Source organism: Ranitomeya variabilis, chromosome 4 (genome assembly GCF_051348905.1).
Source record: "Ranitomeya variabilis isolate aRanVar5 chromosome 4, aRanVar5.hap1, whole genome shotgun sequence".
Taxonomy (NCBI): domain Eukaryota; kingdom Metazoa; phylum Chordata; class Amphibia; order Anura; family Dendrobatidae; genus Ranitomeya; species Ranitomeya variabilis.
In genome coordinates this window covers 384339907-384356428 of record NC_135235.1, presented here as the reverse complement: position 1 = coordinate 384356428, position 16522 = coordinate 384339907, and the positions used below count along the sequence as shown (strand labels likewise).

The window sequence follows — 16522 nt, the reverse complement described above, 5'->3', positions numbered from 1 at the left end:
TCTGTGACTTTAATTTGTTCATTGTCTTCCTACCCTGTTATGGCATTTGTGGATTCAGGTGCTGCCCTGAGTCTTATGGACTTGTCGTTTGCCAAGTGCTGCGGTTTTGTCCTGGAGCCTTTAAAGGTTCCGATTCCTCTCAGAGGAACTGATGCTACGCCACTGGCGGAAAATAAACCGCAGTATTGGACACAAGTGACCATGTGCATGACTCCTGAACATTGGGAGGTGATTCGTTTTCTTGTTCTGCATAAAATGAATGATTTGGTCGTGTTAGGTCTGCCATGGTTACAGACCCATAATCCTGTTTTGGATTGGAAGGCTATGTCTGTGTCGAGTTGGGGTTGTCAGGGAATTCATTACGATTCTCCGCCGGTGTCTATTGCTACTTCTACTCCTTCAGAAGTTCCTGAGTATTTGTGTGACTATCAGGATGTATTCAGTGAGTCCAGGTCCAGTGCTCTTCCTCCTCATAGGGACTGTGACTGCGCTATTGATTTGATTCCTGGCAGTAAATTTCCTAAGGGACGATTATTTAATTTGTCTGTACCCGAGCATGCCGCGATGCGTTCTTATGTCAAGGAGTCTTTGGAGAAGGGGCATATTCGTCCATCCTCTTCCCCTCTCGGTGCGGGATTCTTTTTTGTGGCCAAGAAAGACGGGTCTTTGAGACCTTGTATAGACTATCGGCTTCTGAATAAAATCACTGTTAAGTTTCAGTATCCGTTGCCGCTATTGTCAGACTTGTTTGCTCGGATTAAGGGCGCCAAGTGGTTCACCAAGATAGATCTTCGTGGTGCGTACAACCTTGTGCGCATTAGGCAGGGAGATGAATGGAAAACTGCATTCAATACGCCCGAAGGTCATTTTGAATACTTGGTGATGCCCTTTGGGCTCTCTAATGCCCCTTCAGTGTTTCAGTCCTTTATGCATGATATCTTCCGGAAGTATCTGGATAAATTTTTGATTGTGTATCTTGATGATATTCTAGTTTTCTCGGATGATTGGGATTCTCATGTAAAGCAGGTCAGGATGGTGTTTCAGGTTTTGCGTGATAACGCTTTGTTTGTGAAGGGCTCAAAGTGTCTCTTTGGAGTGCAGAAGGTTTCCTTTTTGGGTTTTATTTTCTCCCCTTCTGCCGTGGAGATGGACCCAGTCAAGGTCCGAGCTATTCATGATTGGACTCAGCCCACGTCTGTTAAGAGTCTTCAGAAGTTCTTGGGGTTCGCTAATTTCTACCGTCGCTTTATCGCTAATTTTTCTAGCGTTGTTAAACCTTTGACGGATATGACCAAGAAAGGTTCTGATGTGGCTAATTGGGCTCCTGCAGCCGTGGAGGCCTTCCAGGAGCTGAAGCGCCGGTTTACTTCGGCGCCTGTTTTGTGCCAGCCTGATGTCTCACTTCCCTTTCAGGTTGAAGTGGATGCTTCTGAGATTGGTGCTGGGGCTGTTTTGTCGCAGAGAGGCTCTGGTTGTTCTGTGATGAGACCATGTGCCTTTTTCTCTAGGAAGTTTTCGCCTGCTGAGCGGAACTATGATGTTGGTAATCGGGAGTTATTGGCCATGAAGTGGGCATTTGAGGAGTGGCGTCATTGGCTCGAGGGTGCTAAGCATCGTGTGGTGGTCTTGACTGATCACAAAAATCTGATGTATCTCGAGTCTGCTAAGCGCCTGAATCCTAGACAGGCTCGTTGGTCATTGTTTTTCTCTTGTTTTGACTTTGTGGTCTCATACCTGCCTGGTTCGAAGAATGTTAAGGCTGATGCTCTCTCTAGGAGCTTTGTGCCTGACTCTCCTGGAGTCTCGGAGCCAGCTGGTATTCTTAAAGAGGGAGTGATCGTGTCGGCCATATCTCCGGATTTGCGACGTGTGTTGCAGAGATTTCAGGCTGGTAGACCTGACTCGTGTCCACCCGACAGACTGTTTGTTCCTGATAAATGGACCAGCAGAGTCATTTCCGAGGTTCATTCCTCGGTGTTGGCAGGGCATCCGGGAATTTTTGGTACCCGAGATTTGGTGGCTAGGTCCTTTTGGTGGCCTTCCTTGTCACGGGATGTGCGGTCATTTGTGCAGTCCTGTGGGACTTGTGCTCGGGCTAAGCCTTGTTGTTCTCGTGCTAGCGGGTTGCTTTTGCCCTTGCCCGTCCCGAAGAGGCCTTGGACGCACATTTCCATGGATTTCATTTCTGATCTTCCGGTGTCTCGGGGAATGTCTGTCATCTGGGTGGTGTGTGATCGTTTTTCCAAGATGGTCCATTTGGTACCCTTGCCTAAGTTGCCTTCCTCTTCCGATCTGGTTCCTTTGTTTTTTCAGGATGTGGTTCGTTTGCACGGCATTCCGGAGAATATCGTGTCCGACAGAGGATCCCAGTTTGTGTCCAGATTCTGGCGATCTTTTTGTGCTAAGATGGGCATTGATTTGTCATTTTCATCTGCCTTCCATCCTCAGACTAATGGTCAAACGGAGCGAACTAATCAGACACTGGAGGCTTATTTGAGATGTTTTGTTTCTGCGGACCAGGATGATTGGGTGACCTTCTTGCCATTGGCGGAGTTTGCCCTTAATAATCGGGCTAGTTCCGCTACTTTGGTTTCGCCATTCTTCTGCAACTCTGGTTTTCATCCTCGTTTCTCCTCGGGTCATGTTGAGTCTTCTGACTGTCCTGGGGTGGATTCCGTGGTGGATAGGTTGCAGCGGATTTGGAATCATGTGGTGGACAACTTGAAGTTGTCACAGGAGAAGGCTCAGCGTTTTGCCAACCGCCGCCGCGGTGTGGGCCCCCGACTTCGTGTTGGGGATTTGGTTTGGTTGTCTTCTCGGTATGTCCCTCTGAAGGTTTCCTCTCCTAAGTTTAAGCCTCGCTTTATTGGTCCTTATAAAATTTTGGAAGTTCTTAACCCGGTTTCTTTTCGTTTGGATCTTCCGGTGTCGTTTGCCATTCATAACGTGTTCCATAGGTCTTTGTTACGGCGGTACGTTGTGCCTGTGGTTCCTGCTGTTGAGCCTCCTGCTCCGGTGTTGGTTGAGGGCGAGTTGGAGTACGTGGTGGAGAAGATCTTGGATTCTCGTCTCTCTAGACGGAGGCTCCAGTATTTGGTCAAATGGAAGGGCTATGGTCAGGAGGATAATTCCTGGGTGGCCGCCTCTGATGTTCATGCGGCCGATTTGGTTCGTGCCTTCCACGCTGCTCATCCTGGTCGCCCTGGTGGTCTTGGTGAGGGTTCGGTGACCCCTCCTTAAAGGGGGGGTACTGTTGTGAACTATACTTTTTGGCTCCCTCTTGTGGTCACTAGTGATTTGGCACTTGGATTGTCTTTTACCAGGTTTGTGCTCACCTGCTTCGTTAGGCCTGGGGTGTTGCTATTTAAACCTCCTGAATTCTCAGTCCAGTGCCTGGCTTCGTTGTAATCAGTTCTCTTCTGTTTGCTCCTGTCTTCAGGTCCTGGTTCTTTGCAAGATAAGCTAAGTCCTGCTTTCGAACTCTTGATCATTTGCATTGTTCATATTTTTTGTCCAGCTTGTACAATATGTGATTCCTGTTATTGCTGGAAGCTCTAGGGGGGCTGATATTCTCCCCCCACACCGTCAGTCGGTTTGGGGGTTCTTGGATATTCAGCGTGGATATTTTGCAGGGTTTTTTGCTGACCATATAAGTCTTCTTACTATATTCTGCTATTAGTCAGTGGGCCTCTCTTTGCTAAATCTAGTTCATTCTTATGTTTGTCTTTTCTTCTTTCCTCACCGTTATTATTTGTTGGGGGCTTGTATTACTTTGGGGTCTTTTCTCTGGAGGCAAGAGAGGTCTTATTTTCCCTGATAGGGGTAGTTAGTTCTCCGGCTGGCGCGAGACGTCTAGAATCAACGTAGGCACGTTCCCCGGCTGCTGTTAGTGTTGGCGCTAGGATCAGGTATATGGTCAGCCTAGTTACCACTTCCCTATGAGCTGGTATTTATGTATTGCAGACTTTGCTGTAATCTTTGAGGTCCCCTGCCATTGGGATCATAACAGTAAGCCAGGCCGATAAATAGTTAATGCATTGCTGAAGTGGGATTAAAAGAAAAGAAGTTCTGAGTTTTTTTTTTTTTTTTTTTTTTTCTTCCTCCCCTTTATCTCTGAGTGGCTGTAATCTTTGAGGTCCCCTGCCATTGGGATCATAACAGAGGTTCTACTGGGTTGGCATGAAGAAAGCCATCGAAAAGTGGTGTCAAGAGTGTGGCCCATGTAGCCTGCGCAGGAAGGACCGTGACAGCCAAAGGACTCCCCTGCAGCCTATCATCACCAAACGGCCGCTTAAACTGGTCGCGCTAGATCATGTGAAGTTAACACCCAGCCGGTCAGGCTATGTCTACGCACTCACCATCGTGGACCACTACTCTAGATTTCTGGTAGTGGTGCCTGTCAAAGATCTGACAGCCAGGAGGGCCGCCAAAAGCTTCCAGCAGTACTTCTGTAGACCACATGGTTACCCGGAGAAGGTACTGACCGATCAAGGGCCAGCATTTGAAGCGGAGGTGTTCCAGGAATTCTGCAATTTATACGGGTGTAAGAAGATCAGAACAACATCATATCACCCACAAACTAACGGGATGTGCGAGAAGATGAACCAAGTGGTAATCGACTTACTGAAGACCTTGCCTGTGGAGGAACGGAACTTGTGGCCAACAAAGTTGCCTCACTTGGTAGACATGTACAACCACATCTCAGTCAATTCCACCAACTGCACTCCGGCATATCTGATGCGAGGGAGATCTAGTAAGTTGCCTTTTGATCTAGACATGGGGGTCCTAACCCCCGAAGATACCTCGTCAGATGCAGATTGGGATACAGAAAGGCACCAAAGGTACCACAAAATGCAGGAATGCGTGGAAAGAAGTCTAGCCCAAGCCAGACAAAAACAAGAAAGGGACTACAACCAGCATGCTCCTGCAATTCCCTTGTCGCCAGGTGAACAAGTACTCAAACGGAAGAGGAGACTACACAAACTTGACGACCAATGGGAAGCGGAACCCTATACCATCCTGCCATCTGATTTCGACAATACGAAGGTCTGTCTCATCAGCAAAAATGGTGGTGAAACTTCGACAGCAATATCCAGAGACCATCTCAAAGTATGCCCTGATAAGTTGAAAGATAGGGAAACAGATCCAGGAACATCTCCACCCGTAGAAGAGGAGCAGATGATACACACTGTTCTTGGCAATTTTCCCCAGTCTTGGACTCGAATAAATCAGGCCATCGTGGTACCTGTCTTAACGTTTCGTCAGCCGAAGCCACCGGAACCAAATGTGATGCCAGATCATTTGGAGCCAAAAGAGACTCTGCACCAACAGATTCCCATAGCCGACGCGATTTCGGCTGTAACTCAACCACAGCAGATTCCGACAGAGGATGCCGTGCCAACAGTTGAATCGGCAAGTCCTCCCTCTGCTATCGGTGAATCTGCCATGCCCACAATTAGTAGCAGCGGTCCTGAGAGTTCTAGCATACCAGTGCTACCCAGACTCACTAGAAGTGTAGCTAGAAGACAGTGCACTACACCAGCGATAGCAAGCATAGCGGGTCCTGTTAGGTCACTAGCAACCCCGGCACTGAGGAGGTCTATACGTAGCACCAAGAATCAAACCCCAATTCGCTACAGAACTGGGAAGTATTAACGGGTGCTGCTGTTTGGTTAAAAATGTTTGTATATATATATCTTTGTTACAGATTTAAAATGGACAATGGAGTAATGGACAGTGAATTGCTCCAAAACTTTCAAAAGGGATCCCTTTGTTTACCCGGGATCCCTGCTGTTTCAAGTTGCACTTACTGAACTGAGAGTCATGAACTGTGCATGACCAAGATTTTCGCAACGTTCAAGTGCTCTCACCTCCCATAAAGGGGAGCACTGTTATATGTTTAATTGTTTACAGCATTTCCAAAAATTTTGTATGTCTTTTGCTAACATGTATTGTTGTTCTTCTTTTTCCAGTCCGGGAGTACTGGATTTAACGGGGGGAGGGGGGGAGTGCAGCACCCCAGAGTCTGGTCATTGCAGTAATGTCGCTCCTCCACCAGGGGGAGTAATGGTACGTCTGATGGCACTAAAGGAGTTCACCTGACCACAGTCACACACTACACTTCACACTGCGGCCACCAGGGGGAGCAAAAGGTTCTATGTATTAGGCCACTCCTCACACTCTGGTAAAACTGGGGGTTGGATAGGAAGTTAGTCAGAAAGCAGCCTGGGAGAGTTCCAGGGAGGACCTGTCAGGTGTGGGATCCTAACAGTGGCCTAGCACGAGACAGATCGTTACGGAGCTGCGCCTGCACTGCATAGCGGCAGTCTCCTAAGGAAGGACAAGAAGCGAAGTAGATTGTGGAGAGAGAGAACAGAAACATACACGACAGTTGTGAGGACTATCCCGTGGTGCTCAGCAGGGAAGTACTACAACACACAGGCTCTAGTAGGAAGGCTACTGATTTCCACCTGCAAAGGGAACTCTGGATGTGCCTTCGGACCGGCCGGTCTCAGCCAGCCCTGTTAGCAATGCTCTGGATTGTGGATGCCGAAGCCTTCAGTAAAAAGGTAAAGAGACTGCAATCCTGTGTCCTCGTCATTTACTGCGACCTACACCATTACCATCTACTCGTCAAGGGAAGCCCTGGGGACATACTTCACCTGTGGGAAGTTACACCATTTAGCTGCCATTTCATCACCCCAGCAGACCCCTAGCAGCATCGGTCACCCTGACTGAATACCACAGGTGGCGTCACGAATACTTGACAAACTCTCACCTATACCTTTATATGGGCGCCCCTTAGCAGGGCCACGGACTGGGTCAGGCCACCGTGACACCCCTAGAACCGAGACCGAGGAACCCGGTACCGAGTACCCCGCTGCCCTGCGTTTGGGGGCCGCTCCACTATGGCTTCTCACACCCCAAAAGAAATCCAGCAAATTCTGTGCTCCCAAATCCAAATAACCTCCCTCCCACAGTTTGTCTAAACCACATTTAGCATCCACATGTTTGGCATTTCACAATGCCAAAGCATGTCTCCAGAAGCATGAGCTGGTCACTACAACGTACTGGTCATTACAATGGCAGTTTGAAATTTACTCAGTAACATCCACTGCTGTTTATGGAAAAAAATCGTCACTTGAGGGGGATTCTAGGAAAATCTGTGCTCCAGGAGGCCAATAGCGCTCAGTCTCTCCGTATGGCTAAGCAGTACTCTACAGCCACATATGGGGTATTTCTACATTCAGCAGATACCGAGGAACAAATTTTGGTGCCATTTTTACCCATTTCTCCATGTGAAAATTGAAAATCTGGGGCTTAAAATTTTTTTTGTGGTAAAAAGGTAATATTTTTTCTTCACAGCCTAATGGTTTAAAATTCTGTGAAACACTTGTGGAGTCAATTTGATAACTGTACCCAGATTAATTCATCAAGAGTTATAAAATGGGGTCACACATGAGGAGTTCTGCTGTTCTGGCACCTCGTCGGCTCTCCCAGTGGGTCATGGTACTCACAAACCATAAAAGTAAAATCTGCACTATAATACGGCACTCATTCACTTCTGAGATTTGCACTGTGCCTGAAAAGTATTTCCTGTGTACATGTAGAGCATTGGTGCACTCCGGAGAAGTTTTTACTACAAACTAAGTTCCATTTTTTGCCTTAGAAAAATTAAAACTTGGGGCTAAAACAACAGTTTAGTGGTAAAAATGTAATTATTCTTTCTTCACTGCCCAATAGTATAACAATCTGTGAGGCACATGTGGTGTCAATATGATCACTGTACTCCTAGATGAATTCATTGGGAAGTGGAGTTTGTAAAAGAGGTCATATATGAGGGGGGGCCTTTCAGTTCTGGCACCTCGGGGAATCTACCAATGTGACAAGGCACCCAAAAATCATTGCAGCAAAATCTGAACTCCACTATGGCGCTTCTTCCCTTCTACACTTTGCACTGTGCCTCAAAAGTAGTATTTAACCTCATATGGGATATCATTGTACTCAGAAGAAATTGCACAACAAATCTTGAGGTCTTTTATCTCCTGCTATCCTTGTGAAAATGGAAAATTGGAGGCTAAAACAACGGTTTTGTGGGCTTTTTTTTTATCATTAATCAACTTTGTTTAAAAAAAAATTTGACAGGGGGTTAAAGGAGCTCAACACATGTCTACATAAATTCCTTGATGGATCTAGTTTCCAAAATGGGGTCAGTTGTGGGGTTTTTAAAATGTTTAGGCACACCAGGGGCTCTCCAAACACGACATGATATCTGCACACAATTCCATTAAAATCTGTGTTCCAAAACGTTCCTCCTGTGACGTGCGCCCAAACAGCAGTCTTCCCACATGTATGGGGTATAGGCATACTCAGGAGAAATTGCATAACAAATTGTATGGTGCAATTTCTCCTGTTATCATTATCAAAAAGCAAAATGTGGGGCTAAAAATAATTTTTCTAGGAAAAATTGCATTTTTTTATTTTGACGGCTGAATGTTATAAAAATCTGTGAAGCACTTTGGGGTTCAATGTGCTAAGCACTCATCTAGATCAGTTCCCTGAGGGATCTATTTTCCAAAATTGTGTCACTTGTGGGGGGTTTCCACTTTTTAGGCACTTCAGGGGCTCTCCAAGAATGACATGGCATCTGCTAATTATTTCAGCAAATTTTGCATTAAAAAAGTCAAATGGCGCTCCTTCTCTTCCAAACCCTGCTGTGCACCCAAACAGTAGTTTTCCATCACATAATTTTATCAGAGTACTCAGAGTACAGAGGAGAAATTGCACAACTAATTGTATGGTGCAATTTATCTTGTTATCCTTAAAAAATGCAAAATTTGGGGCTAAAAAACATTTTTGTAGGAAAAATGTGATTTTTAAAAAAAATGTAATGGCTCAATGTTGTAAACTTCTGTGAAGCACCTGGGGTCCAAGATGCTCACCACACATCAATATAAGTTTCCTGAGGGGTCTAGTTTCCAAAATGGTATCACTTGTGGGAGGTTTCCTCTGTTTAGGCACATCAGTGGCTTTCCAAGCGCTACATGGCGTCCGCTAATTATTGAAGCAAATTTTGCATTCAAAAACACAAATGGTGCTCCTTCCCTTCCTAGCCCTGCCATGCATGCAAACAGTTGTTTTCCCCCACATATTGGTTATCAGCATGCTCATGAGAATTTGCTTAACAAGTTTTGGGGTCCATTTTTTTATGTAACCCTTGTAAAAATAAAAAAATGGTGTCTAATGTAAAATTTTTGTGAAAAAAGTTAAATGTTCATTTTTTCCTTCTTCTACGTTCTAAAAATTCCTGTGAAGCACCTGAAGGGTTAAAAAAACTTCTTGAATGTGGTTTTGAGCACCTTAAGGGGTGCAGTTTTCAGAATGGTGTCACTTTTGGGTATTTTTTTGTCATGTAGATCCCTCAAAGACACTTCAAATGTAATGTGGTCCCTAAAAAAACTGCTTTGTAAATTTTGTTGAAAAAATGAGAAATCTCTGGCCAACTTTTAACCCTTATAACTTCCTAATAAAAATAAATTATGGTTCAGAAATTGTGCTGATGTGGTAGACATGTGGGAAATGTTATTTATTATTATTATTATTATTATTATTATTATTATTGTTATTATTTATATAGCACCATTGATTTCATGGTGCTGTACATGAGAAGGGGTTACATACAAATTACAGATATCACTTACAGTAAGCAAACTAACAATTACAGACTGATACAGAGGGGCGAGGACCCTGCCCTTGCGAGCTTACATTCTACAGGATGGTGGGGAAGGAGACAATACGTTGAGGACTGCAGCAGCTCTGGTGTTGGTGATGCAGTAGCTCCGCTGGTGGTGAGGAGGCAGCGGGGTCAGTGCATGCTGCAAGCTTTCCTGAAGAGGTGGGTTTTCAGGTTCCATCTGAAGTATCCGAATGTGGTTGATAGTCAGCTGTGTTGGGGCAAAGAATTCCAGAGGATGGGGGATATTCAGAAAAAGTCTTGGAGGCAGTTGGGTGAGGAGCGAATAAGTATGGAGTAGAGAAGGAGGTCTTGGGAGGACTGGAGATTACGTGAGGGAAGATATCGGGAGATTAGTTCAGAGATATATGGAGGAGACAGGTTATGGATGGCTTTGTGGGTCAGCATTAGTAATTTGAACTGGATATGCTGAGGGAATGTGAGCCAGTGAAGAGTTTTGCAGAGGGGGAAGTGGAGGAGTAGTGAGGAGAGAGATGAATTAGTCAGGCAGCAGAGTTAAGGATGGACTGGAGAGGTGCATTGGTGTTAGCAGGGAGGCCACAGAAAAGGATGTTGCAGTAATCAAGGCGGGAGATGATGAGGGCATGCACAAACATTTTAGTAGATTGAGGATTGGGAAAAGGAAGGATTCTGGAGATATTTTTGTGCTGGAGACAACAGGAGGTGGAAAGAGCTTGGATGTGCGGTTTGAAGGACAGGGCAGAGTCAAGGGTTACTCCGAGGCAGCGGACTTCGGGTATGAGGGAAAGCGTGATGTAGTTAATTGTGATAGATAGGTCAGGTAAGGAATAACTATAATAACTATGAGATGGAGGAAAGATGATGAGTTCAGATTTGTCCACATTGAGTTTGAGGAAGCGAGAGGAGAAGGAGGATATGACTGATAGACACTCCGGGATTCTGGAAAGCAGAGAGGTAATGTCTGGGACAGAGAGGTAGATCTGAGTGTCATCAGCATAAATGTGGTACTGGATTCCATGGGACTTTATGAGTTGTTGTAAGCCAAGTGTATAGATTGAGAAGAGTAAGGGTCCTAGAACAGAGCCTTGGGGGACTCCAAAAGAAAGAGGGTGGGATGAACAGGGAGTGTGGGAGTGGGAGATGCTGAATGTGCGATTGGAAAGGTATGAGATGATCCAGGATAGGGCAAGGTCTTTGATGACAAAGGAGGAGAGGGTCTGTAGTAGGAGGCAGTGGTCAATTGTGTCGAAAGCAGAGGACAGGTCTAGGAGGAGTATAGAGTATTGTCTGTTAGCTTTGGCTGTAAGTAGGTCATTAGTAATTTTGGTCAGGGTTGTCTCAGTTGAGTGATGGGACGGAAAACAGATTGTATATTGTCAAAGAGCAAGTTAGATGAGAGGTGGGAGGAAAGTTCAGCGTGGACGTGCTGCTCCAGGAGTTTGGAAGCGAATGGGAGCAATGATATTGGGCGATGGCTGGACATAGCAGTTGGATTGAGGGTTGGCTTTTTAAGGATAGGCGTGATTGTGGCATGTTTGAAAGCAGAAGGGCAGGTACCAGAAGTGATAGGTTGAAGAGGTGGGCTAGGGATGGAATAAGAGTGGCAGTGAGGTTGGTGAGGAGGTCGAGCACACAGGTGGTGAGGTGCGATTTGGAAAGGAGACAATTAAGCTCCCCTTCAGTGATGTTGGATAGGGAGGTTATGAGGTTTGTGCATTGGTCTGGTATACAAAGGGGTTATGGTGGCTGAATAATGAAGACTTGCCTTCTTTGGTTGATCTTATTTTTAAAGTGTGTGGCTAAGTCCTCAGCAGAGATGACAGAGGTTGCAGGGGGCAGTGCGGGGCGGAGGAGGGAGTTAAAAGTTTTGATTAAATGTTTGGGGTTGTAGGATAGGGAAGATACGAGGGTTGTGAAGTAGGCCTGTTTAGCAGAGGTGAGAGCAGATTTGAAAGTGAGTGTTACCTGTTTGAATGCAGTGATGCCGTCTTGCGAATGTGTTTTCTTCCAATGCCGCTCTGCAACCCTGGACACTTGCTCGAGCTTTTTAGTGGTGTTATTGTGACAGGGTTGCCCTGAACGAGAGGGGCAACAGCGTCAATAGCTGAAGCAAGAGTGGCATTGTAGAAAGCAGTAGAACTGTGTGTCATGGAATGAGGATATGGATGCCATTGGTAGAACAGAGTCAGAGAGTGCGTGGGTGTCTAGGTGTGCAAGGTTTCTGGGGGGTGCGCATGTTCCTGGACATGGGTGACAGGTGAGGAGCACAGGGATGAGAAAGTGAGTAGATGGTGGTTGGATAGAGGGAGAGGGGAAGTGATGAAGTTAGATAGAAAGAAGAGATGGGTCAAGACCAGGTCTATTGTATGTCAGTCTGTATGGGTGGCTGAGGAGGACCACTAAGCAAGTCCAACAGATGAAGTAAGGGACAGGAGTTTGGAGGCTGTTGACTGAAGGGTATCAGTGGGGATGCTGAAGTCACCCATGATGATAGTGGGAATGTCAGTGGAAAGAAAGTGAAGAAGCCAGGTAGATAATTGGTCAATAAAGGCAGTGGCCGGGCCTGGAGGTCAGTATATGACAGCCACTTGGAGGGAGAGTAGATGCGGATAGAGTGGACTTCAAAAGAGGGGAGAATAAGGAGGGTATAGGTGGGATTGGGTTAAAGGTGCAGTTAGAAGAAAGGAGAAGACCCACTCCTCCAACATGTCTGTTGCCGGAGCGAGGGGTGTGGGTGAAAAAGAGGCCGCCGTAGCACAGCGCAGCAGGGGAGGCAGTGTCAGAGGGTGTTAGCCATGTTTCTGTGAGGCCGAGGAAGGCAAGCTTGTGAGAGAGAAAAAGGTCATGAATCACATGAAGCTTATTGTTATTGTTATTTATTAACTATTTTGTATGACATACATCTCTGATTTAAGGGCATACAAATTAAAAGTTTGAAAATTGCAAAATTTTACAAAATTTTCACCAAATTTCCAATTTTTTTCACAAATAAACGCAAGTCATATCGAAGAAATTTTACCACTGTCATGAAGTACAATATGTTATGAAAAAACATTTTCAGAAGCAGTGGGATCCATTGAAGCATTCCAGAGTTATTATCACATAATTAACACTGGTCAGAATTGTAAAATTTGTCCTGGTCATGAAGGTGCAAACAGTCTTGGAGAGTAAAGGGCTTAAAGGTTGACGAGATGTTATTTTTTTGAAATTCTGTGCCCTTTTTTCTCCACACATACCTTTGATCATTGTGGCCAAATAAGTCTATTTTAACCTCATTGGTCCAAAGGATTTGATTCCAAAATGTATCAGGCTTGTTTAGTTATTCTTTTGCAAACTTCTGACCCTCAATTTTATGGTGAGGACGCAGGAGAGGTTTTCTTCTGATGACTCTTCCATGAAGGCCATATTTGTGCAGGTTACACTGAACAGTAAAACAATGTACTACTACTCCAGAGTTTGCTATATCTTTCTGAAGGTCTATTGTAGTCAAGAGGGGGTTCTGATTTGCTTCTCTAGCAATCCTACAAGCAGTTCTCACTGAAACTTTGCTTAGTCTTCCAGACATTATCTTGACCTCCACTGTTCCTGTTAACTGCCATTTCTTAGTTACATTTCAAATTGAGGAAAGGGCAACTTGAAAACATTTTGTTGTCTTCTTATAGCCTTCTCCTGCTTTGTGGGCCTTCACCATTTTCATTTTCAGAATGCTAGGCAGCTGCTTAGAAGAATCCATGGCTGCCGTTTTTGGCACAAGTTTAGAGGAGGCTAGGTTTTTATAAAGCTGGGAAATTTGCATCAGCTGGCCTTTCCTAATCATGATAGTGAACAAGTCATAAATAACCCTAACAGGCTAATTAAGGTCTGATACCTTGGCCAAAGTTATCTGAGCACACAAATCTACAAAGATGCCAAAACTTTTACATTGGCCCTTTTACCTTTTTGTACATTTTACAGTGTAGAAAATGAGAATATAATTTTTTTTTTTTAAAAAAGGAAATGTGTCATCTTTAACTTTAGGCCTTTTAGGGATCATTTCATAGTTAACTTGCTCAACTGTTCATAATAACAGTAATTTTGACCAGGAGTGCCCAAACTTTTACATGCCATTGTACATCTACACATGCTTAAAATAATTCCTTCTTATACTCACCAATACCAGCTTTACCAACAGAGCACAAATCATACAATGCTGATCCAGGTTCCGTGTACAGATATATTCGTGGGTCAAATTCAGGAAGGTGGGTCTGAAAGTAAGGATCATATGCATGAAAGGAAACTTTCTGACTAATTCTATCCATTCTATGTTAGATATATTAAAAAATAAACATCAAAACTACTCCTCTATGTTGGTTTGCACCCCTTACTGATTGTCTTTTCAGTCATGTGTCCAAAAATAATACAAAAACTGAAATAAATCAGCCTTGCCAATTGCGCATGTTCAATTTTCTGTGACTGTATTGCAGCAACATACTAATAAACATGTAAAAGCACTGTGAGTGTGGTTAGGAATTGTAAGGCTGTGTGCACACGATGCGGATTTAGTGTGGATCCGCAGCGTTTTTTTCCGCGCAAAATGCTGCAGTTCCTCAAAGTGATTTACAGTACAATGTAAATTAATTTAAAAAAAAATGCTGTGCTAATGGTGCAGAAAAATCCGCATGAAAACCGCTGCGGATCAAAAGAAGTAGCATGTCACTTCTTTTGTGTGGAACTGCAGCTTTTCTGAACCCTTCCATTATAGAAATCCACAGGTGTAAAAATCTGCATCAAATCCGCATCAAATCCGCAACATAAACTCACAAAATCCGCATACAAAACGCGTCAAATCCGCACCTGCGTTTTCTGCCAGGAGATGTGGATTTTGTGCAGAAAATTCTGCACCCCAATCCGCAACGTGTGCACATAGCCTATATGTGATTACAGGGGTTGTCCATATGTCAGACACCTAATGATCTTACATTGATGGTCTAGAATACGTCATCAATATGGAAGTATTGGACAACCCCTTTATTGTAATGGCCTCCAGTACACTAAGCAACATTTTGGAGATCCAATCTTCATCAGGTTGAAATAAATAAAGAATACATCTCCATTCAATTAAAGGGAACCTGTCATGTAAAATGTGATATTACCTTGAATATATCTGGTTAATCTACAGGTTAATAGCTCTCTGAACCTGCCCGACGCCTGCACTGAGAGCCCCACTGCCTAGAGGAAAATAACTTTTTTCCTCCCAGCAGTGTATGGCTTTGTCATAGGGGTGGGCTCTGCATTAGTCGGCTGTCAAAACATGCATTATGAGCATTATTCACATGGCATCTGTTTGCAACAGAGCCATTGTAATAACATATGAAACAGTTTTGGGCCTCCAATATTTTATTTGTCAATGTATAAAACGGATGTAACAAAATACAAATGACATACAGAACATCATATGGATAAATAATCATCCATTTTTCTGGATGGCTTATTCAGATGAGCTTATTTTTGGATGATTTGCTGTGCGCGTGCCAAATGGACCACATAAGACCAATGCCAGTGAATGGGCTAGTTCACATGAATGTTTTTACACATGGACCATCCTTCCTGCATTCGTTTTTTAAAGGAATCTGTCACTAGGTTTTTCCCATCTAATCTGAGAGCAGCATAATGTGGGGACAAAGTCCCTGATTCCAGCGATTTATCACTTTCTAGACTTCTTAGTTACTTGTTCTCACCCACAAAGCTCTTCAAAGTGCAGCACCCCCTTACATCTTCTCCCTTATTTCTGTCTATCGGTCTAGCCGACCGCTGCGCTCTGCAAATGACTTTCGACTAACCTCTGCACTAATCCGTACCTGTTATGATCCGGTGGTAGGATCACCAAACTGACCTGATAGGTAAACCTGAATATTAGGACGAGCTCTTCGGATGTGGAAACTATACTGACCGCAACCCTAATCCTATCCAAACACACTAAAGGCAGCCGTGGAGCGTTACCTAAAAACCTAGACGCCTCTTCACAGCCTGAGGAACTAACTACCCCTAGAGAGAAAGCAAGCCTCACTTGCCTCAGAGAAATAACCCCAAAGTTTTAGACAGCCCCCCACAAATAATAACGGTGAGTTAAGGGGAAAATACAAACGTAGTAATGAAAAACAGGTTTAAGCAAATGAGGCCCGCTAACACTAAATAGACTGAAGATAGCAAGGGATCTGTGCGGTCAGTACAAAAACTATCAAAAACATCCACGCAGAAAATACAAGAACCCCCACACCGACTCACGATGTGAGGGGCGCACTCTGCACCCCAGAACTTCCAGCAAGCGAAAAATCACATATAAGCAAGCTGGACAGAAGTCATCATATATTGAGAAACATTTTCAAGAGAAATATGAGCAAACAAGAACTAGCAAGACTTAGCTTCTCCAGATGGAGACAGGTCACAAGGAAGTCCAGAGAGATCAGAACCAGTACTGAATACAACAACAGCAGGCAACAAGTAAAGATCCAGGTGGAGTTAAATAGGAACGAGCATAGCAGCTGAGCCCAGCTCCAGACCCGCAGTATTGCTAAAGGCCACCAGAGGGAGCCCAGACGGAATTCACAACAGTACCCCCCCTTGAGGAGGGGTCATCGAACCCTCACCAGAGCCCCCAGGCCGATCAGGAAGAGCTGAATGAAAGGCACGAACCAAATCGGCCGCATGGACATCAGAGGCGACAACCCAGGAATTATCCTCCTGACCATAGCCCTTCCATTTAACTAAGTACTGAAGCTTCCGTCTCGAAACATGAGAATCCAAGATCTTCTCCACCACATTGGATCT

At 44.7% G+C, this 16522-nt stretch overlaps 1 protein-coding gene across 1 annotated transcript in view; it reads right to left on the bottom strand.

Annotated features, from left to right (window-relative positions):
• Positions 1-16522, bottom strand: part of ACY3 (aminoacylase 3) — a 223158-nt gene that overhangs the window by 100285 nt on the left and 106351 nt on the right. Inside the window, exon 3 of the mRNA XM_077250833.1 lies at positions 13866-13959. Coding sequence (XP_077106948.1) covers positions 13866-13959 — 94 coding nt within the window. The remainder of the gene's footprint in view (positions 1-13865; positions 13960-16522) is intronic.